The 25,319-nt window shown below is 39.6% G+C and overlaps 1 protein-coding gene across 2 annotated transcripts in view; it reads right to left on the bottom strand.

Moving 5' to 3' along the window:
* The window catches only part of LOC122792322 (nuclear receptor coactivator 7-like), a 1,388,015-nt gene that overhangs the window by 767,059 nt on the left and 595,637 nt on the right, over nt 1–25,319 (bottom strand). For both annotated transcript variants that reach the window (XM_044060116.1, XM_044060117.1), the window contains one exon: nt 17,713–17,900. In XM_044060116.1, the coding sequence (XP_043916051.1) occupies nt 17,713–17,900 (188 nt within the window). The remainder of the gene's footprint in view (nt 1–17,712; nt 17,901–25,319) is intronic.

Genomic DNA, 25,319 nt, shown 5'->3' with positions numbered 1-25,319 from the left:
GAAGATGATGCCAGAGATAGGGAGTTCAGTGCCTAACAATCTGGTGTCAGAGGTATGACCAGATTCTTTTGCATCTGATGGGATTCTCCTTAGCAGTGATAGTGAACCGGTCATTTTCTTTCCTATAGGGTTGTTTTAAATGTCTTGAAATTCTAAGGCAACAATTCAGATTTTTTTAGAATGTCCAGATTTTTGCCTTATATTTTTGGTCTTTTCCTCATAAAATTTATGTTTTTCTGGCAAATCACTGACTATTGACATCACTAAAAATTACATACATTTGAGATGCAGACTTCATATCCTTCAAAAAATGCATACTAACACAAATCCTGTGATTCTAACAACTTTCTAAGTTTGTAAGAACAATATTTGAAATCTGGCCTTATTTTTGGGCCTTTTCCTCCATTATTTTAGGCTTTGTCCAGATTTGTTGCACTAAGAGGCTGATAATTATGTCAGTGAGCTCTACAATATTATTAACTCATATATTCATGAACACATGCTGGTAAATCACAAATATACAGGTAAATTAAAGAAAAAAATATTGGGAGAATCTCAGAATTAATAATATACACAACAGAAGAATAAAGACTGCATATCTTTTAGAATTACCCTCATTATAACAAAAAGTCTAGATTAAATAATGTACAGAAACTACTTACTTCTCTAAACTACAGGTCATCAGTTAGAATAAGGTAAGATACAAGAGCACCTACCAATATAAGACACTTGTACACCCTTACTGAACAGATTAGGCAGCATGCTTTTTAATTAAACGCAAGTTAAGGGTGACAAGTCTGAAATAGGAGTGGGTGCTAAAATGGCTCAAAGACTTTTCACCCTTTCTATAAGTTCTCATCGGCGCCCCAAAGGGTTCAATACCTGGTCCCCTCTTAGTCAATAATTTTATTACTAAATTACTCACAGCCTCCAAGTATACAACTATGATACAATATGCAGATGATGCCACCCTTATCTGCTCAGCCCATCCCTATCAGAATTTAATGACCTTACCCAGGACTACTTCTCAACCATTGAAATATGGCTAAGAGAAGCTCACCTTCTTCAAAATCACAAAAAACAAAACTAATTCTCTTAACCCCAAAACATTTCTCTGACCAAAACAATCTTTCAAAAAGCTCTCAAAAAAACAGAATACTAATAGTGCAAAAATCAAAGCTAATGGGAGTCACAATAGATGAACACCTAAAACTCCAAGCTGTTAAAAAACAACAGAAACTTGGTTTATTATAAAGAAGTAAACACTATCTAACTGAGAACTAAAAAAAAAAAAACATTGCAGCAACCTACTTATTACCATCTTTCCTTTTTGCCTCCCCCATTCTGACCAATCTTCATAGCACCCCCCCCCAAAAAAAATAGCAATTGCAGTCAATACATTTGGTAGATTTATCACCGATCTTAACAACAAAAAGTAACCACTACATTGCCATAAAATAACTATACTAGTTAGAGCTCCAATGATACCTTTCCTACTCACAACTATTTATTGCCCATAACCTAATATCGTGTCCAGCACTAACTACACAACACTGTAAAGTATTATGTCTCAACCAGGGAACTATGCTCTCAAAATAAATCACTTTTACTCACCATCAGATCTAATAATACTGCCGGTGACTCCCTCTATTCCTGCTATGCTTCCAAACTGCGGTAGTCCCTACCGCTCCACTTAAAACAAACTAAAAAACTAAAAGTTTTCAAAAATTAACTTAAACAATACTTAAAGAACTCCTAGCTATGCTGTTGTTCAATCCTGACTATTACTTTAATTGTTTAATTTACTACTTTCTATTTCACTGCATCCTTTTGAAACTGTATTCAATTTTCTGCCTCCTAACCTTTGCTCTGTTTCAAATTACAAATCATTGTGTATCATTTCTCACTCTTGAAAGTTTATATAAGTAACTAATCAGTTACTATATGTCTTGCTCATTTAAACATGTCTATCTGAGGTACTTTCCTTCCACCTCAATTTGGTCTTTGGTATCAGATAAAAGGACCCCCAATACTGCAATATTATTACTCAACAAATATTTACCACTGTGTTGTAATGTACCTTATGTTTATCCAGTGTCTGTCAATACAGACTTATCACAATATTGCAGGAATTGAATTATGTCAGTGCACCTTATCTTTGTTTAATCATATGTTTATGTACTGCAATTGTTATCCTAGTTGACTTTTATTCTTTGTATTAGTGTATAGCGTTTTGGAGCTTTTCTCCTTGGGAGCTGGATAGATAAATATATATATAGATAGATATATACATGCATACAACAATTTCAGGCACAAGCAATAATGCCTTCTAGCTTGGTAATATACTAAAACAGTTATTTCCATAATAAGAGTCCAGATTGTTCTTAAAAATATCTAAACTATTGCTTGCTTTAATGCAATTTGGTAGTTTATTCTATGCATCAGCTACTATCCCAGCAAAATAATTAGTACACTTCTCAGTACTATAGAATCTTCTTGATAGGTAGATAAATAAGCAGATAAATTAAATTTTTTATTTAAAGTAGTTTTGCAGCACTGCAATGTCTTTGTTGTTTCTCTTACCTGTTTGCTGTAGTCCATGATCAGTATGAATGAAGTGGGTTTGGAGCTGAACCCTGATGTGCACCCATTCCCAGTGGGAAGCCCTCTGTGGGCTCAGACACTGTTCATCTCTGTGTGATTAGATCATTATACATAGTGTGCACTAATTCCATGAATGTTTCTATGACTTTACGTCATCTCTGGACTGACCAAATCAGCTGTTTTGAGACATTGCCATATGATTTCTCCATATCTAGGAAGCTCAGTTGGACCCTTTTCTCATTTCCAACCTCTCACTTGCTGTCTCATCACAAACATTGGGTCAGGTGTACTTTTCCGGATCTGAATACAACCTGCTCACCCCATCTTCCTTTCTACCATCCTGTTTATTTATCACTTCACCCTCCTCAGCACACTTATACTGGGAGGCAGGAGTTGGATACATATCCACTGATCACGGCTGTGAACATCCCCTTTGTTTTTGTACACTGCAACAGAATGCATATTCACCAACTGTTTAGGGATATGCCTCCCTCTCTTTCTCTGTCTCTCTCTGTAATGTGTATCCTTAGGAGACATTTCTTCTCTAATGCACTTAACCTCTTAATTCCCTGACTTCATTTTCCTCAGTGTACTTTGTACTTCTCATAGAATGGTTTATACTTTGTTTTTTATCATAGGCTATGTATTCAGCAGTATAGCTTCTGTAAGGATTTCTTCATTCAGGAGCTTCTGGAAGTACTCCTTCCATCTGTCCTTGATGCCCTCTGCACTGATGACCAGATTGCTGCCAGTGTCCCTTGTGAATGAAAACATGAGTTTTTGCCACTATCTTGCGACTTGATAGAGCGTCTTTGTGCCATTTGCTGAGCCTTCTCACAGAAGATGACGGAAGTTTTCTGACGCCTTGTTCTTGGCCATTGTGACTGTTCTCTATCCTCTTTGTTAGCCAGCCAGTGTCCTTCTTTAGCCTAGTCAATTTTTAACACCTTTATTAAATGTAGACAATAAGATAGGTACACGTACAATAATAGAAAAGAAAACAAGCCATAGCAAACATTTCTCATTTTCATGCTTTATCCATTTATGTTTTCTTTTTAACAATTATCATTCCTTCCAACATTGTATATATGGCTCAGTTCCTGGCTTCTTTTAAACCTCATTTCTCCTGAACATTATTCTGCATGTATTGTTTCCACAAATTTGATTTATTTCTATGTAGTTTGTTCCTTCCCTTTTCTAAAGACCCCACCTTCAGTTTGTTTATCATATTTACAATATTCTGTACTTCAATTACAGTTGGTTTAGAGTTTGATTTCCAGTTTCCACTAATTGCTTTTTGGCAGCCAGTAGCATTAAATATGATGAGGCCTTACCAGGCCTAGGCAAATCAGATCATATATTCCAGCTCAAACAAATCATGTTCTTAATTACATCCATTTGCTCCCCCAAAATTTTTGAGAAAGTACTATGTAGAGAATTTTTAATATCTGCCAACTCATTACATTCCCAAAAAACATGCTCCCAATTACCTCTCTCTGTTCTATCGTATCTACCTGAGGAAAATTTCTCTGAAATCTGCTTGAGGTATAAAAATACATGTGCAAACACTTCCAAGCAAAAATCTTAAACCTTCTGGACTAGGATTTCTGCTTGGTGGTGTTTCTATTCCTCACTTTTCATGCAATTCTTCTTTCTTTTCATAACTTCCTGGGCTTCTGCCTTCCACTACGAGCTTTCCTTATGCACCATACTCTTGAACACAAATCTGTTCTATTGTCTTCACACTTGGTGCTTTGAGGTGGTGTTGCTTGTCTTCAGCTCTACCTCTTTCCCCTTCTTCCTGAGGTGCTACAACCATGAGTGCTACTGGCTGTAGCTGATTGTGAGCACTAGTGACTTATGCAGGGGTGAACCATGATACTAGAGATGGCTTTGTAATGTCTGATTCATGCTAACCAGTCTTATATGACATCTTGTGGCTATCTTGCCTACTGAACTCTGTGCTAGCCACTTTCATGTCATTTGTCAAATAGAAGGCAGGAAGGCCTGCTGCTCCAACCACATAAACCAAGGTAATCCTCATGTCCAGTACTGAATGCCCTAATATAAGCATACAGGTCACCCATTATTAAAATCAGCTCATTTTGTCCCACTGTATCAGGTAGGTTCTGCAGCTGCTGCCTAAATGCCCTTTTCTCTTCACCTCACAGCCATGCTGTGAAGAAAAGGCTGAGATAATTGAAGATTGCTTCATCTTTACACTGGAGTCTAATTGTCATGAGTCTGTCACTGGCATCATCATTTCCAGAAGGATCTCCCTCACCATGATTTCCACGCCGAGTCATGGGTGCATTACCCTTCCACTTCATCTTCTACATACACAGAATATCCAGTCTCCTCCTTACCATCAAGCCATCTATTTCCAAGCCACATCAGTGAAACTATATTCATTGTAGAAATTCATTTGACACCCAGCTTTCACTCAATGGCGATGCCACGGGTAACCAAGTCCGGGTAACTGAACAACAGCTGACCAATACCTTACTGACACAGAGCTGATGGGTTTTCCTGTTGACGCACATTGGCTATTAGCACGGCTCACTGGCATAGATCGCTAGTTCACTTAAGGCAGGTTACTTCATTTTATATCAAGCTTTCACTCAACAGAGCTATCTCAGGTAACCCAGTCTGGGAAACTGGTCATCAGCTAGCCAGTGGTTTTCTGACTAAGAAATGCTGTGTTTTAATGTGGGCATACACTGGCTGCTAGCATGTGCCCCTGGTGTAGGTCAGAGTAGGCTGCGTCCTTAATTTGCTAAGTACCTGCAAATAACCCTGCCCCCTATTTGGTGACAATAGTTGATGTGACCTGTGGCCTGTGTTCTTTCATATAAAAGATACCGTACACCAAACTTGATGTCTAAAGCAGCTGTCCCACATGACTTGTCTTCTCAAACAGCACCAGCTAGAGTCTGTCTTGTCTTTCTACCTATGACTCCATTCACATGTGGGTGGGTGTATTCTGTTGGCAGACCTCATAAATTCAGTTAGAAGCGCAGGTTTCAAATTTTCTGTCCTTGAGATGGTGCCTTTTTACCCACTTGTTCACAAAAGCAAACACTCATCATGTTTTTTTTTTTTGTTTTTGTTTTTTTATAGAAGATGGGAGGAATCCACACAGACACAAGAAGAACATGCAAACTCAACACAGGCAATAACAACAGATCAGGAGTGAAACCTGGACCTGTGAGGCAAAGATCTTTTTTTTTTTCTTTATGGTGGCTGCCAAAAAAGCAATTACTACAAAATGAAAATCAAAATCTAAACCGACTATATTAAAAATAGTAAATATAGTAACAAGAGATAAAATAACTGGAATTGATATCTTTAGAAAAGGGTAGGAGCAAACTACATAGGAAAAAATGGGAATTGTGGGAACAATACATACAGGGGAGGAATGAGGTTTAAAAGAAGGCAGCACTTAAATGAGCTACGTAATGTTTGACTGAAAATGATTGGGTAGATTATAAGTGGTGTATAATGTTTGCAACTGGGAATGTGTCAGTATGTTTTTTTGATTTGTTAATACAGTTTGATTACTTTTGTATAAATGTAAATTTGCCTGTGTCACAAGTGATAACTCAATAAAGGTGTGAGGCAAAGATCTTGACAGTTATGCCAGTGTTTCTTCTCTGTACCTTCATGAGGGTATGTTAAAGACACAGCATTTACAGACTTGTTCATCTAGTGTCATTCACACGAAATGCTGGTTTGCATCTAGTACTGAAAATGCCTTCACATTTGGCAAAACTGAAAGTACTTCATCAGCCGTAAGCAATGGCAATATCCAATTATAACCACTCTATTCAGATCTTATGGGTAAAAACAGATGCAAAACTTGTCTTGCTTTACCAAAGGGACCATATTACTCTTGTATTCTGTTGTCTGTAAAGGCTTCTTAATGACACCTATGCTTTCCATTCAGTTTATGCCATGGTCTGTTCTATGTTTTCCTTGCAAATATCCTCGATCAACACAGGCATGCAAAATTTCATTGTAATGGCTTGGTACAGCATATGAGATCATGCCTGTGAGGTTGTGTGGTTGTTTTTTTTACTCATCTGCTCGGGTTTCACTCTGAGCATTTGTTTTAGCATTCCTAGTTTTTCACGGGTCAAAACACAAATTGTTAGGAGAATTAACCAACTTACTGGAATATGACAAAGAATCGGATTCCTTTTATCTTTGTATTCTATTCACATCAGTAGCTTTTGACCCAGTGGTTCCACTAAGTGGCCAAAATATGCTAAAACTGCACACAAACCTTTTTGTTTAGTACCTAATAGCCCAAAGATTTAAAAAATATCATCAGACAAAATCATCAGATCATCAGACAAAATATCACACTCAAAATCTGTGTTAAGTTTAAATTCTACATTTTGATTATTAATCCTCAGCATTTTCACAACCTTTTGACTTATATAATTGTATCATAGCTTCTAAAGCATTTTAAAACTTGACAGTACTAATTCATTTATTTCATTTCAACAGCACTTACCAGAACTGTTTGTTGGCTATACCTGTTGCATGGTGGTCCCCTTGACCCAGTGTTGCAGGATTTGTTCTTTAGTTTAAAGGTGTGTGCAGGTATGACAGCCCCTAACTCCCATTCACCACACACACACACACACACACACACACACACACATTTACACATGCATTCCATAAGTGCAAGCACCTATATATAGCCTACTGTTTCACTAACCCTCCTGCTGCTACCTCCCAGGACATGCACTCACACATGCAGCCAATCACATGCACTCATGCACACACACACACCTTAACACTACCTGAACACTAAACACCCCAGCACTTACCTCTACCACTATCGATGAACATGGCCTTTTGGCCGTGTTCATTACTGCGAGACGTCTGGAGTGGTTGTGCTAATTTACATAGCCAAGTGATTTTCTGAATCACTTGGCTGCATTAACACCTTACTTCAGGCAGTTCCAAGAGGAGAGTACATGACAAATTAGCATATGCTTCTCCCTGACTGCCTTATTAGCATTCAGCATGGCTGCGGAGACAGTCCACCAAGGTGCCGCATGTCTTCCTCTTATAGCTTCATGGTGGGTGTATCTCTGAATCAGAAATGTTACAGGAGGTGTAAACCTTGTGGTAACCTATCTGAATTGGGCCCACTATTTATCATTTTTTTAATTTCATTTGAATTATATATTATCTTCTGCACACAATTTCCTTGGGTAAATCTTTTACATACACAGTTATAATTTTACTTGCTCTGCACAAATTCATGTTTTCTGATAAGGTTAGGGCCTTCTGTTAACTGCCTGTCCCACAAACCATTTCTTATAGCTCAGAATATTCTCTTTCTGATTACTAAATTATACAGCTCACTAAATTCAAAATGATTGGCTCTGTTCTCCAGCTTGGTAACACAAACAGCTACAGTGGCTATAGGACTTTGCACCTTTGTAAAAAGCTAATGAATAACAGATGGCATTTTCATTCTAGGCTCACAACATTTCCTGAATTGATGCTTTAGTGCAGCTATTTTGTCTTTTTCCTTAAATTAAACACATTCAAGGTTTTTTCTGTATTAATATACAGAAATACAGCACATTGTACCTTTTCAGACTTCCTGACCAATATACATGCAATGTGGAGTAAATCACATTTCTGAAGCCAAGCTTCTAGATTTCTGCTAAATTGTACGGTGCAAATAAATTCCTAGTGGGTGACAAAACAGAATTATATTTCTGTATTTTCAAGCACATAACTTATTCTGCAGATATAGTCCCCCACTCTAACATCAAGCAGTGATTGTGGGTAAACAAAACAAAAAACAAAGATGAAATGATTAACCTCTATGAGCTCTTTACAAGACTGAACATTCTACAAGAAAGCATGTCACATGACATGCTGCTCCATGTACTAGCTCATAAGCATTTAATACTATGTACCCATATATGACATAGCTCCCCATTCAGCATGTACCGTACAAAGCACCTGCAGCAATTGGGGAGACCTCAGGGGTTTCTACCAAAGAAGATCAAGGGACTCCAGCACGTGCCTTACACAGACCGACTGAAGTCTCTGTCACTATACTTTGTATTGTATAGACTTCTTAGGGGAGAGTTATGCCTGGCTTACAGAGCAATCTCAGACCCAAGCCTAATGAACTTGCTGCATATTCGTAAATCAAACGGGACTAGTGTTACCCATTTGAGGAAACTAAATATGGCCTATGACTTAAATAGGACATGCTGGAGGGACAGATTTATCTACCAGCAATTGCTGAGTCTTTGGACTAGGCTACCTATTCATGTGAAACAGAGCATCTCTAAGACACTGTTCAAGAGGAACCTGGATAAGTGGATGGGGCACTGCAAATTCTGACTGGGGATAGTGCCCACAACCTTCCTGGACATGGGCAGCCATTACTAAATGCAATCTTGGGTACTGACTAACATTTTTATTGTATTACATTGGGATGAAACGGCTAGGCTTGAAATGATCCCCGGGTCTATAGCCTAGTAATCACCTATGATCCTATGATCTCCAGAATTTTCTGTTTATGTCACAAGCAAAGTTCAGATCCATGGAGCTAGTGTTTCTGGTGCTGTTTGTTTTGCACATGTGCAACACATCCATCAGGGCTGGGTCTGAGGAAGCCCTGCAAGCCAAGCAAAGATACCCTCTCAGCAAACTGTAAGACACTGAATACAGAAAAAGAGCCTTTAGGTGATCAATGTAGCACAGGGTATTCATGCTCTGAATTCTCCTGGTGAGAAACTTTTGTGGGCATTCAAATTGTTGCAAGTGTCTGGTTAGATATAGTATATGCCAAAGGGGACATTGCATTCAATGACAGGTATGATAAGGGCTGAGCAGAGTGGTACTATAACTTCCTTAGACCTGGATGCCATACCCTTACTTTATAAGTTGGGCAACATACAATGATTTTCTTATTATCTTAGCTACATGTTGGGTAAAGGCCAGATTGCTGTCTACATATCTTCCAAGATCCCTTACTACTGGGTTGGTTCTTAGGGGTGTTTTATTGATGGAGTAAATTATCTTGGGTTGACAGTTTCTCAAAGGGCATTATAATGCAGTTTTAGATCATGGCTTTAGCACCAGTCATTTGTCTGTGTTAAACCCACTTGTAAAATGTTTGTGTCTTGGAGGGATTCTATAATAGCTCCAAATTCACAATCATCTGTGAACTTGCTGAACCAGAGGCCTTTACTGTTAACCTTGACTCCCAAGACGTAGATGCCAAACAGAAGCAGACCCAGCAAGGAGCCCTTGGGTACTTCACTGGTGGCTGGTCTCTTGGTGGAGATGGTCTTACCAATCCTGACTTCTTGGGTATTGTGTATGAGCCAGCTGGCAATCCAGTGAGTTATGAAAGGGTTTATGCCTAGCTCAGAGATTTTGTCAAAAGTGCCTGAGTGAGGTATTATATTAAATGGCTTAGCCAGGTCAAGATAAACAATATGCACTGTTTTACCCTCATACATTGCTTTTGTCACCCTCTCAAAGAAGTCTACCAGGTTACATAGGCATGACCATAAAGCCAAATTGGAATGGGTCCAGTGTCTGCAGGCCAGTGTCCTTGTTTACCATTTCCATGATTAATTCATTCCATGGCTTTGCATATTAGGCTTGTTAGACTGATTTGTCTGTAGTTGGTCTGCCCTTGTGAAAGGGAATGACTGTTCACTTGGAATGTAGCCTGTTTCAAGGCTGTAGTTGGAGTGCCTCAAGTGGTCCTGATAGGTTATGTTTTAGACTGTTCAGGAGCAACCAACCAGGGCATGTTGTCAGGACCCATGGAGACAGTGATCTTGGCTTTAACAAGTGCTGCCAACATCTGGTCTCTGCTGATAGCTGGGGGGAAGTATGCTGGTAGGGATTTCACCTGCTGGAGCTGACAGGGAGTTGGATGGAAGTTTGAGCTGAATTTATCAGCCAGTAGACTTGCAGTGTCACCCTGACTAGTGAAGGTAGTACTGCTAACCACCAGTTCAGCACATTGTTGTGTGTTAAATCTAAGCTTCTGGACGTAGCTGAAGAAGGCACTCTGATTGTCCTTAGCCTGCAAGGCTCTCCAGACCTAACAGCTAGCCTTGTTGGACTTAATTAGACCTGTTAGTTTCTTGATTAGTTGTATAACAGAGAAAAGAGTGTTTAAGGGATTTGCTTTTCGAGATTCTGACCATGAATTTTCTTCTTTTATTATATACCCCGTTTATATGAGGATTCCACCACTGGGGTTTGTTTTTAGTGTTGTTTTGGGTTTATTTCCAGTAGGTATGGTAGCCTCTACACAGCCATTCACATGTTTACATAATGACTCTGTAAATAATTCTGCATAGGTAGCTGTAGTCTCACGTTGCGTGGAGCCTTATATCTTGACAAACTGTCACTTAATAGGATGTAGTTTGGTTTTGAATAGTTCTTAACTGTTACAGGTTTAGCTGGATTTTATGGGTTGACTTTTTATTTCAAATGAGACAGTTTTGTGATCCAACCTCACTAGTGTAGGTGTGACATTGGGGGGGGGGGGGGGCAATGCTCTCCCATATTGGTGAGTAGCAAATCCAGTATATTTGACCTTCTGGTTGGAGCGTGCACTATCTGTTCCGAGGTGTTTGCGTAAATAATGTAAAGGAAGCATTGTGCCTGTGAGTTTGAGGCAGTGCACGTTCCCCAGGCTGCAGAGGGGTAGTTAAAGTCACCCATGAATAGGGCGCTTGGTTAGATGGTGAGTGCATCTAGTAGGTTTAGGTAAGAGTTGTGAGACTCTAGGGGCACAGATGGTGACCTGTAGCTAGCCATGATATGGTGAGGGACCTTATCTAGTGTGACTTGCATGTGGATGAGCTCCATGGTATCATTCTGTTTAACTATCCTGGAGGTATGTTTGTTGCTAACGTACATCAAGACACCTCAACCTTTGGCCCCAATATGTGCTGTTGTTGGTCTAAATGTGCAGAAGGCACTGTAGACTTGAACTTCCGGAGTACATTTTATGGCTTTAAACCAAGTTTGGGTCATGGCACAGACGTCTACATTCTCCAAAGTGAGGAGGGCTTTAAGGGTGTGGAATTTATTGTTTAGGCTCTGAGCATTGAATAGTAATACCTTAAGGTTGCTTATACACTTTTTCACTATGTTGGTAGCTTTGTCTTTTTAGCATTGTCTAAAAAGGCTCCAAGGGGGTGGATAAAGTTTTAGATAATATCTGAAAGCCTAGGGGAACTGGTGCAATCCATCCTTGACAAAGCAACATGGTCTTTTGACCATATTATGCCACACTAACAGATATTGTATCCCCCTGGAGTGATACCAGAAACTAATTATTAAAATCAATCATTTTCTGTTCATACTATGGCATCATCCTTGGTGAAGGTAGAATGCTGCTCAATGCAAGGCACATACCTGTCTGTGACACATATTCCCAGGTATACATTAGGTCTCTTTTCATATAGTCCATTAAGGTATGTCTCAGGTCATTTGCACCCATATGTACTATGACAGAATCATATTGGTAGCTGGGGTGCTGTAACTTGAGTGTGTGAGTGATACAATGAATGCTGGCTGCATATAGGCAACTAACTATTATCTTCTCCTTGTCTAACCTGATGAGTGGGGTATCTCTGTGTTGCACAATGGTGTCCCTAATGACAAGAGTGCTAAGTAAAGTATATGCTTGCCTTATGGGCTTTGCATTTGGGATGTAGTGGGGGTATTCCTGGAAACCTCTTTTGTATGTGAGACTTTTGCTTCCAAGGAAGTTGTGTATTTACATCTCTTGTATACTTAGTTATTTCCTTTAATGGTCAGATGCTAAGTGTCTAAAAACATGAGACACTTGCTCCATTGCTTTAGGATGCCCAAATCCACCAAGCTGGCCACAGAGACATTTGGAAATTGCAGATCTATATTGTCTGGTTCTGTATTAGGGTTTGGTATTTAGGATTAAGGACTGGGTTTTAACAGGAGTCTCCTAGGGTAGTTTCTGTGGTTAAGGGCAAGATGTTATATAATGTTAGGACATAGTAGTGCTATTTGATGCAGACGCTAGCTGCTCTAAGCTTATTTGTGCACAGTGCCACACTGTTTAACAGGTTTTGGGTTCAATCCTGACTTTATAGGTAAATTTCACTGTCTAGGCATTTGCTACCTTACAGGGCACTGCTAACCATCGCTGCCTAGTGGGCAGCTCCATACAGAGAAAAAAAGCTTGAAAACTCACTCATATGTCCTCTAGCCAATAAATAACAAGACTTTGAACTTCCTGCAGTGCTTTCCAACTCAGAGAGACCAGGTTAGGACCTTCTGCCACAAGATGTCTGATCCTAGAATCTCTTTAATGTAAAAGTACAGCAAAAGCGGCTCTCAAGTGCAGATTAAACAGCAAACAACAACCAAACAACTAAGTCCCTGACTAATTTATCCTTCTACAAAGAGATTTGGAGGCACACAGACTAGAAAAGCCAACAAACAGAAATAATGACTATTTTTGCCACAAAATTAAATAAATGCTTTAACATTGCTCAAAAATAGGAGTGACCACTGCAAAAAGAAAATACAAGTGCAGTTAATCAAGAAAATATTCTTATCTTAGCTTTTGGCATTGGATGCAGTTGAAACACTGGAAAAGCATTGCAGAGTTCTCTGTAAGTGAACAAAGAGTCTTGCAACTAGTTTGATTTATAGTAAAGAAAAAAAGCTTGTAAACTGACTCCTATGCCCTTTAACCAAATAAACAACCATACTTTGAGTTTCCTGCAGTGCTTCCCAACACGGACATCCCAGGTAAACACCTTTTGCCACAAGATGTCTGAGCCTGGAATCGCTTAATGTAAAAGCACAGTAAAAAAAGATACCCTGGTTGCAGAAGTTAGAAAGGTGGCTATAGAGTTGAAAGTTATGAATGTTGTAATGGAACACTGGCTGCTCTTTAATTTTTAAGGTTTTTGGAGTGGTGTTTAAGGGATGGAGGGTGAGTACATAAATGGAGAATTTCATGGGTGTAGAATGAGTAAACTGAGAGGCCAGAAGGATTATTAAATGCAGATGTGAAGATTCTGACTGAGGCATTACGGCAAAAGTGAAAGACTATGTTGGGACAGGTGGTAAGGGAGGAACAGCAGCAGTTTAAGTGAGAAAAGATGTACATCATTGGAGTGATAAAGAAAAATTAACTAAACTAACAGAGGAGAGTTGGATGGTTTTGTTTGATATAAAAAAAGCCTTTGGCATAGTGGACTGAAAGTGTGTGCAAGCTGTATCAGAGTGCTGGGAAGTAAGGAAAAGCTTTAGGAGATGGAGTCAGATAATACACAAGGAGCCACTATTAAAGTTTATGCCCATGGTATCATGTTGGAGGGCATTATTTTGGTAAATGGAATATAGGATGAGAGAGAGGTCCACTATTTCTGCACCCTAATTTATTTTAGTCTCTGAAGAATTAACAGGAAAATTGTAGAGATTCATACAGGCATATGGTAGCGGATCTAGTGTTCATCTACTTGCAGATGAGTATGTGCTTATCACATGAAGGTCAAGTTGGAAGTGCAGGGGGTGGTTGAATTATTTCAGGAATTGTGGGCTGTCTAAGTTATGGATGAATGAGCAAAACGAAGTTATTCTGGACACTGGTAGAGGCAGGGAAAAAATGGAGATGGACCTCTAATGAGCAATTACCCATCTGATGCATCTGAGATTAAAAATGGAGTGTAGTGACATGGAGTGTAGTGACATAAAAAAACTGTTGAAATGAATTGCAAGGGGAATGCAGAGCAAGCAAAGAGCCTGCCGAGTTGAAGACTCTGACTGGACTAGCTAGTTGTGTAGCTGTGGTGAAGCAAGAGCTATTTCCCCGAGTGCTATAAGTGATGACGTACGTCCTAAAAGATGGGAGGGAGAGAGCCAGTCATGACATATGTATGAAAGGATGCATGTTAAAACACTGAAGTTTGGAATGTATATGCTGAATCTATAATGCAACATGTTTTAAGTACCAAAAAGGCAAAATACCAAAAAATACTGAGAAAATGTTGACAAGCAAAGAGTCAGTGCACACATTAATAAAAACTGTTCCATATTGTAGAAATAACAAATAATAAAATACGTGGTTTAGCTGATTTTGTATAGGAGCACATTCCCCTGCTGTTTCCATTAGGGGAAAATTACAATGCAGGGAGAGCTTACTAGAAATGAGAACTATTTCTGCAGGACTGCTATGGGATGCCAAGGGGAGATTTCCTTAACTATACGACTGTTGCATAACTGTGGAGTTAATATGCCTCAGTAATGTGGCACTGGAGTGCAGTGAGTATATTCCCCTCTTTTATTTTATTTGTTATTTCTGCTACATGCAGCAGTTTTTATTGTCCCCCCGATTTGACTTTTTTCCATTCCAGTAGTTTAAAATTTCAGTGTTATAGGTTCAACATTTTGATTTTCTACATTCTACAAGCATTTTAATGTACCTCCATGAAATGCAGGAGATCCCAGATTAGCAGTGAAAGAATGCTCACAGAGGGTGAAGTAGAAGGTTGTATTGGGGGCTCCCTGATTTAAAGATTAAGACATAATAATGATGTGATAGGGAGTGCAGTCTGATCTCTGAATGAATGGAAGGATGTGAGAATGGGAAACATTAGTGGAAGGGCACAAAGACTTCTTCACTTCACTCAGGTGAAGATACAGAAATGGAAGAAACAGGAGGACAAGAGGAACTGAGGTGGGTTATGAAGAATCACACAGTTTAAGGCAGGAAATAACAGGATGAGCAATAGGAATTTGGACAAAAAGGGCTCACATACCTTGGCCAATTACTGCATACGTAAGTGGGATCTAAGGACATTTGAAGAAATTAGTAGTTCAGGTAGGACATTTAGGCATCTCACTATATCTTTAGATATGAAGTACACTTGAGAAAGGGAAGGAAGGTAAGGGGGGGTGATCCGAGAATGGATAGGGTATAGAAAAGTGAGGGGAGATATGGTCTTTTAAGAAGCGAGGAGGTGAAGGAGAGAATTCAGTAAGTATGGAACAGAGGGCTTCCTGCTCCATTGCAGGAATGTGGAAGGAAGTTTGTGAAACACTTAAGGGTGCTAAGAATATGAAGAAAGGTTTTTTTGACAGTCAATTGCATTTATTACATAGATAATATTTATCCTCAGGTGAGTTGAGAAGGAAGTACTTAGTGAATGGTCGGTGCTGAATGTATGGGAGAGAGGAGGAGGCAGGGCTATTCCATCTGGTATAAATGTTCAAGCAGGTTAGAGAAATGTAAACATTTATGTGGAATTAGTGGTGATGATTCTAAGAGGTTCTCAAAGAATTAATATAAAGGGTGGGTAGCAGAGGGAGTTCTTTAGTACTTTTGCAGCAACTTAAAAGAGCACAGCATGAATGTGACTGGAGAATGTTAAACTTGAACAAGGTGGAGGAGAACCCAGTGAGACATGACAAGAAGTGGACCAAATATTTAAGACATACTAGGAAATACTATAAAGGGTATAAGAGAACAGGAATTGGTTTGATGTTTGCCAGAACGTTGGGAAAGTGTTTAGACGATGGGAGGACAAGCAGAGAAGAGGATTTAAGTAAGAACTGCAGTAGGTAGGCTTAGTGGGAAGAAACTTCAGGGGAAATATGGAGTGCAAACTGAGAAATTAGAAAAAAATGTTGATAAGGATGAAAGTGAGTATATATAGCTGTCCTTTACTAAAGAATCTAGTAAGTGTTGGGAGTCAGACTTTTTTGTTAACAGCATGTATCTGGAATTAAAGTAGGCTTTTGATCACTAAGTAAAGAGAGATATTCCTAATGAGCAAGCATATAGGTAGGATGAATATGAGGTACAGAACAGAGGAAGCATATTTATACCATTTGCTGTCATTACTCCATTTCAGATAATAGTATGTATATTTGAATGTCATATGAATGGGTGTATGTATATCAATTCACTTTATGATTTTAGAGTGTAGCACAGATATGTAAGCAAACTGTTAAACAACTAATTTATTTTCAGCTTGTACATTACTCACTCACTTGCCATATTCACTAACTCATACTGGTACAGTCTCCTACAGCAAGCAAAACTACAAAATCACCTTGAGCAGTCATCATGAGAGATCAATAGACATTTTCTAGACTAAAGTGTGTAAAATATGGCACTTAATAAGATTAGCAATTATACCACTAAGAAAAACACTGCAGCTTCTAAGTTTACAGTGGCTTCAATGTCAAGTCCTCTATGAACAGCTCAGCATTCCTAAAAAAGATTAATGTAATGTTTACTACTGTCTATACAAAATAAGAGAAGGGGCCATGTACTATAGTGAATAATGTATCAGAAAAGAACCCACGTACATTCTTGCAGTCCTTGAAAGGAAATATCAGCCTTTCATACTGTAGCAGTCTGGATTATTCATCAGCATGGTTTCATCAAATGGACATCATATGTAACTGCTGTAATTTTTGTAATAAAAATAGGATACCAGAAACATCAGTTGTTAATATATTCATAAACTGACTTGTCGTAAAAACGTGGTAAATAAACACATGAATAATCAAGAAAACTTGTACCTAGGAACAGAAAGAGCACTAGAACACTAAACACTTCAAAAATGCTTCTCAAAGTAAAATGCAAAGTATGAAGTACAGTAAGAATTACTGGAAGCTGTACAATCAATAGATGTGAACATGTAGCAGTGCACTAAGGGTTATTCATTTCATTCTAGTCTGTTAGTATTCAAAGATGATTGTCTACTGACCTATTGAGTGACTTAAGCAGCAAACAGTGCATTCACAGACCAGTTTACAATCTCTAAATGGCACTGGCACTCTTCTTGGCAACTTCACATAAGGCCAACAACTGAAGTGGTGTAGAATCTAGGCTGCTATTTTGTCCTCATCATAATTTTTTGCTTCTCCATGAGGAAATATAATGCTGTTGACAGCTGAATTGAAAGTTTCTGTCTCTATCAGTCAAAGGGATATATAAAGAGCTTTAGCTTTCATACTAGTATCTATAACTTTTCTCACAGAGCACCAAAACACAACCATACACAGTACTGAGTGACTATAACTTACCCATCTGGTAGTATTTTCTGAGTTCTGGATTCCGTATCTCTCTTTTTTGACTCCTAAATATAGGGCTGCAATCCTCAAGGGGAGTTTCGTCTGGCTTAAGAACACCTTTGCCACTCTTCTTTTTTTGAGGGGAACTTTTGACAAGACATGTATTCTTTCCAGGACTCGCCTTTATCTTCTTTTTAAACCTGTGCAATAACAGATATTCCACATTGGTAAGCATTATTATTTCAAAATTTACAAAAATTTGACACTCAGATCACATCTACATTTCAGAAGGACTCACATTGTTTTATTCTAAGGCTATCCTTCCTGCCTGCCACTTATTAAGATACTTGCCCAGTTTCACTAAGCTCTAAGTTTTCCCTCCCATATATTCCAGACTAACCTCTTCATCTGAGCGGTTTATGTACAGTGTCCAGTGTTGCACATTCCTCATGGGATTTTCTCTCTTCAGGGTTAATTTACCTTGTAAATGTCCACAGCAAGTATATCTTCTTATGCCTTTAAAGAGATATAACCTTGCACCTAAACCCTTCTTTTCACAAATACAAACAGCATAGCTGTACACAGTGCTACTTTGACAATGTAGGCATAATTGCATGTAATACTCTTTTGCTAATTTTCCTTTATTACAGTTATTGATTACTTTTCCAGTGTGCACTATTACTTACAAATGCATCTCTTTTACAGTGTAAATTATTATTATATTTTGCTCTTGATAAAGGAATGACATGCAAAGTCTGAATTTCATGTGGCAATAAGTTATCTACAGTGGGGCCTGGTTTAGTGAAAGCATTAATGTGGGCCATCACTTAGAAGTTTGGGTTTCTGCAGGTTTAGGTTACAGTGCTTTCCTTTTGAGACCACAGTGAGCATGGCATGCTGAAAGAGAAACTGGTAGCTAAACTAAGGCAACCTCTGATAAAGATTATGAGGTGAATGCAGAAAGAAGTAAACACGTATTCAGTATGGAGCCAGTGCACTTCTGCTGAACACAGACCCACACCGATGTTCTCCGGAAAAAACAGAGACACAGACCTGCATATTTCACTAAGGAAGATTTCCAAGTGAGAGGCACTATTCTGAGGTATGCAGGCAAGGAGAGAGCCTGCGCGTATCTCAGCCTAGGTATTACTTTTATTTACTGCTATCCAGCTTCAACTGACAACTGTTTAATGGTCTTATTGGCAATGTTGTATCGTGATGTGATTTTGTGAGGAATTTAATAGTTAATAAAATTATTCATTTAAAATCATCAGGAATCTTAGTCTCTTGCAAATACACATATTTTTTTTCTTTTCAGGTAATCCTAAATACTTGGTACTTAGAAATTACGTTCTAACACAAGGAGAGATCTAGTTTTAATGACTTTCAGACATTGCACATAAATCAGAAACTGTAGTATCAATCCATGCTTACAGCATATATACCTTGTCTGCCAGGCTCCCTACATTTTTTTAAACACCTTTATTTTATTATCACTTGTGACACAGGCAAATTTACATTTATACAAAAGTAATCAAACTGTATTAACAAATTAACATTAAGAAACATTATACTTCATATATATATATATATATATATATATATATATATATATCATATAACCTAAGCAATATTACATAAATTATTCAATTCCTGCCCCCCTTTTTTAAACAAGAAACATCTTTATTAAACCATCACTTATGACATAGGCAATCATACATTTACATAAATGAAAACAAACCGCACTGCCACAATCCTAGTTGCAAGCATTTTGCATCACAAACCATACTGACACACTCCCAGCTGCAAACATTATACATCACTTATAATCTAGCTAATCATTTTCAGTCAAACATTACATAGCTCATTTAAGTCCTGCCACCTTTTAAACCTCATTCCTCCCCTGTAAGTATTGTTCCCACAATTCTCATAGGTTCATAGGTAGGTAATAGGCTATCAGCCCAAGGGCCTAAATAAGCCTAGCCAACAAGGTTCCCTGGCTTATGTCACACAAGAAAGTTAATTTCCTGTGCCCCTGTCGAGCAGAGCCACAGAAGTGTTACCCGGGGTGTATTTCCTATTTCCCATACACTCATCAAGATTTTTCTTGAAGAGTGCTAATGAGGAACTTTGCTTGACATAGATGGGTAGCTTGTTCCAGAGTGTAGGAAGTCTCTGGAACAGGAATATATCCCTCCGGCATGTCCTGTCTATTGTGGTGACAAAGTTTAGGTCCCTTGAGTGTGTAGCTCGGAGGGATTGGGATTTCTTTAAGTGTAGCATGTCCAACAGCTCTGGGTTTAACATAGCTTTATATGTTAGGCAGAGATCTCCTTGGAGTAGGCGATATGCTACAGAGTAAAACTGGAGTTATTTGAGACGGTCAGTGTAGGGCATCTGTTTGAGGCCAGTAATCCTCTTTTTGAGGTACTTCTGTGGCCTTTCCAGCTGTTGCAGATGTCTTATGAGGTACATTCCAAAAGGGGCATTGTACTCTATAATGGGTCTAATGAGTGCTGAGTAGAGGGGAACAATGACCTCTTTTTTCCTGGATGAGAACCCTTTTGTGATGAGGTGTGCCACATAGAAGGATTTCCTGACTACTGTGGTGATGTGGTTATCAAAGGAGAGACTACTGTACACCTGGGTTCCAAAGTCTTTTATCACACATTTGGTATTAAGTAGACTGCTGCTTATGTGGTAGTTCATGGGTACAGAGTTTTTACCAAAGGGGATGGCAATGCACTTTTTGGCATTGAGCTTGAGGCCATGCCTTTGACACCAGGCATCTGTCTCAGTGAGGCCCTTCTGTAGGATGTCCACATAATTTGGGGAGTTGACTATGGCTCCTAGTTTGCAGTCATCTGAGAACTTCATTAGCCAGAGTCCTTCTGTGTTAGCCTGTACTTCAGAGAAGTAGATACCAAACAGGAGAGGTCCCAGGACTGAACCCTGTGGTACTCCACTTGTCACTAGTTTAAAGTCAGATTTGGAGTCTGCAACTTTTACAGTGTGGGTTCTGTCAGTGAGCTAGTTGGCAACCCATCTTGTGATGTAGGGATTTATACCTAGTTTAGCGAGTTTAGCTATAATTCCAGAATGGGGGATGGTGTCAAAAGCCTTGGCAAGGTCAAGATAGGTTGTGTGAACCACCTTACCCTTGTCTATGGCTTTGGTGACTGTCTCAAAGAAGTCAATCAGGTTCAGAAGGCATGAGCTGCCTTTCACAAACCCAAACTAGGTGGGTCCAGAGTTTGGAGGTTACCAATGTCTTTGTTTATGAGTTCCATGATGATATGTTCTATGGCCTTGCAGACCAGGCTCATCAGGCTAATAGGGCGATAGTTCCCAGGATCAGTGGTGGCTCCCCCTTGGGATTACTGTTGCTGTGTGCCATTCAGTGGGCACAAAGCCTGACATGAGAATATGACTGAACATTGTGCTTAGGTGGGGAGCCAGTTCGGTCTGAAGTTCGTGTAAAATGCAGCCTGGGATATTGTCCGGTCCCATGGATGCTGTGTTTTTGGTTTTAGAGAGTGCAGCTTTTACCTGCATAGATGTGATTACAGGGACTCTGCATTCTTCCTGTATAGCTATGGGCCTTTTAGGGGGTGAGAGGGGGGTAAAGTTAGCAGTGAACCTATCTGCCAGGATGTTGGCAATATCAGGTGGGTCTGTAATTTTCATGCCGTTGTGCTATAACTCAGAGCAGATCTGGGTGTTGCCTTTGAGATTCTTGACATAGCTATAGAATGTTTTGTGGTCGCCCTTAGAATCGGTGGCAATTTTGTTTTCATAGCTAGCTTTGAAGGATCTTATAAGGGATCTCAGCTTCTTACTGAGGCTGACCAGGGAGCTCCTCCACTCATGGAATTTTACTCTCTTTTGCAACAGTTTCTTCCTTCTGTTGTAGAGTTTGTTTATGGCAGGAGACCACCAGATTGGCTTCCTTTTTTTGGAGGATAGCGTCTTGGTTCTGTTTAAGATAGCACGATCCATGCACTCGTGTAAGTACTTATAGAGTGCATTTGTGTAGATTTCAGCAGTCGTAACTGTATTGTCCATCTGCATGGGTGTCATGAAATTCACCATTTCTGTCTTAAGAAGCATGAAGTTGGCTTTGGAGAAATTTTTACTGTGGTTTCCTTAATGGTGGGTGTTTTTTTTTCTTATGTAGTTTGCTCCTACCCTTTCTAAATATTTCAATTCCAGTTGTTTTATCCCAGTTAGTATATTCACTTTCTAATATAGTTGGTTTAGATTATGATTTCCATTTTCTAGTAATTGCTTTTTTAGCAGCCACCATTATTAGACACAGCAAGGCCTTACCATTTCTAGGCAATTCTGATTCTGTTTCATAACTCAGAAAAATCATCTTCCTTGTCAGACCAATCTGCTCACCCAGCATCTCCAACAGTGCATCCTGCAGGGAATCCTTAAAGTCCACCAACCCACAGCACTCCCAGAAAATATGTTCCCAAGTAGCTCTTTCTTCCCTGTCACACCTGAGGAAAAGTTCTCTGGGTCTACTTGGGGTATAAAAATATCTATGTAAATATTTCCAAAAATCTAAAGCACCTTTCTATTGTATTTCTATCTGAAAAGTAGTTTCTTATGGCATCATGACATTGGTGATAGTTTCTCTGACTTACTTAACTACTTATGTATTTACTTATTTATATATATATATATATATATATATATATATATATATATATATATATATATATACTTATTGATTGCTTTATTGCTTGATTGTATCAGGTGATCTGGATCACTAGGGTCTTCTTCATTTATAACCTAATCAGATTTTACTTTATTTTTTACAGATGAAACACAGTGGCCTTTGAAGTTCAGCCACATGAATACAGTAAAACAAGGAAAAGAAAACAGAATGAGGATTAAAATAACTACAAAAGACAATACATTTGCATTTATTTTGCTTCAGCAGTTCTGAACAAGGTTGTTGAATTGTGCATGTGAGACCCAAACAGCAGGGCCTAAATGGAACAGCTCTGCCATTATAGCACCTTCGGCTTTGTAGCCCAACTAGAGGGATACAAAGCCAAAGGAGGTAGAGTTTCAATATTTATCAAAGACATACACACCTCCAGGCTGGTCATGCTTATGACGCACATGAGACACTGCAAATGCAGTTAACTGTTGGCAAAACACCTACTCAAATCAAAGCTAGCTACAGACCCCCGACCATAACTCAGGATGCCCAGTCCACCTATTTGGACTTACTTGAATCTATCAAGATTCAACCCTCTACCCTGATCCTGGCTGACTTTAACTACCCAACCATAGACTGGAAGACCTATTCTAGCCAAACATGAATGCTCAGAGATTTAGCTGGTTGATATCCCCACAAGAAGTAAAAAATATCCTGGACCTGGTACTAACCAACATGAGTAGCCACTGTAGCACCCCCACAATGCCATCCTCCTTGGTAAGATCTGACCATAAAGCGATCACTTTAGAAGTCCCCATCTCCCCTGATACCCCCTCACCCCATCAGAGTCAAATAAAAAAACTTTTTCAAAGCTGATTACAACCTCCTGAGAGCAGTTATAAGCAGCTTCACAGCCACCGTCCCCATTCAGATGGAACAAGCACTAATGTCCAAGCCTACTCCAAAAAACTATATGAGCACCTACATAGCTGTATGGATTCAGCAACACCTGATAGGACCAAATCATCTTCCTCAAGGAACAGTAAACCTGTCTGGTGGACAGCAGCAATAAACAAACTCTGTAATAAAAGGAAAAAACTGCTGTCCAGGACCAAGAAGGAGCAGGTGCTATGCTGGAAGCAATCTCTCCTTTGTCTGAACAAGCAAACAAGGTCACTGGTGAAATCCTCTAAGGCTAAATTCGAGTCCAAATTGGCCACATCCACTAAGGACAATCACAAGGCCTTCTTTGCATACATCCACAATCTCATAGGTAACACCCAAATCTGCTCTGAACTGGTGGCCAAGAACACCACATACACAAAAGTCTTAGATATAGTCAACTTGCTGGCAGACAGGTTTAGTAAAAACTTCACCGCCTCCGTCCCCCCCATCAGAAAACCAGGATGTCCTAAGCACCTGCCCCCCTCCTCTCATCACCAGTACGTTGTTATTAATGTGTCATCTGTCTCTGTCATCACCAGGGAGCAGGTCTTTGATGCCCTCTCAAAGACAAAAAATACAGCCTCCATGGGACCTGACAACATCCCTGGCTGTGTCCTACATGAACTCAGGCATGAGCTCTCAGTTCCATTAGGCACCATATTCTACCAAAGCCTGAGTACTGGCTTCATCCCAGCTGAATGGAGCACAGCCACTGTCATCCCTCTTCCCAAAGATGGAGTGTCCACTGACCCAGGCAATAATAGGCCCTTCAGCCTAACTAGCCTGATCTGCAAGACCATGGAATGCGTTATCATGGACATTATAAACAAGGACATTGGCAACCTCCAAATGCTTGACACCACACAGTTTTGTTTTGTCAAAGGGAGATCATGCCTGTTAAACTTGGTCGACTTTTTTGAAACAGTCACCAAAGCCATGGACAAGGGGAAGACAGTGCACACTGCCTATCTTGACCTAGCCAAAGCCTTCGACACTATTTCCTACTCGGGCATAATAGATAAACTCTTCCAGCTAGGCATCAACCCGTATGTTACCAGATGGGTAGCTAACTGGCTCACTGATAGAACCCACTCAGTCAAAACAGGGGAAGCCACCTCTTGTAGTAGACCTGTAACAAGCGGTGTACCCCAAAGATTGGTCTTGGGGCTTCTACTGTTTGGGATATACTTTTTTGAGGTGCAAGTCAAAACCAGTGGTCTGTGGCTGACCAAGTTTGCAGATGACTGCAAGCTGGGTGCTGTCTTAAATTCCCGTAGTGATGTGAACATCCTCCAAGAGGGCCGTACCCAAACTAATGACTGGTGCCAGAAGTATGGCCTCAAACTGTATGCCAAGGAATGCATCATTATCCCCTTTGGGGAAAATGGTGTCCCCATTAATTATCTCATTAATAACAATGTACTAAGCACACGATCAGTTGTGAGGGACTTGGGCATCCAGATTGACAGCAACCTGACTTTTTGACCACCACGTTGCCTCCATTGTATGGAAGGCTTTCTACATGGCCTACCTCATAAATAAGGGTATTTCATCCAGGAATAATGAGTTTATAACATCCCTGGACTCCTCCCTTATCAGACCTATTATCAAGTACAATGTCCCCTTTGGCATGTACCTTGCCAAGCACATGCAGCAGCTGGAGAGACCTCAGAGGTTTCTGAGCAGGAAAATCCAGGGTCTCAAACACCTGTCCTATACAAATAGGCTAAAAGACTTGTCCCTGTACTCAGTCTCATACAGACTGCTCAGAGATGACCTGTGTCTGGCATACAAGGCCATCTCAGACCCAGCCTTGATGGAGTTCCTGCATATCAGTAAGTCAAACTCCACTTACGCAATCTGCACACAAGGCCTCAACCTAGTGTCTGACATTAATAGAACTTGTTGGCGGGACATATTTGTGTCCCAAAGATTCCCCCATCTGTGAAACAGACTCCCTCTCCATGTCAAGCAGAGTACCTCACTAGCCCTCTTTAAC

This window comes from Protopterus annectens, chromosome 1.part2, assembly GCF_019279795.1.
Source record: "Protopterus annectens isolate FY-2018-M chromosome 1.part2, PAN1.0, whole genome shotgun sequence".
Taxonomy (NCBI): Eukaryota; Metazoa; Chordata; order Ceratodontiformes; family Protopteridae; genus Protopterus; species Protopterus annectens.
Note: the sequence above shows the minus strand (reverse complement) of the source record. Positions and strands in the feature narration are given on the sequence as shown.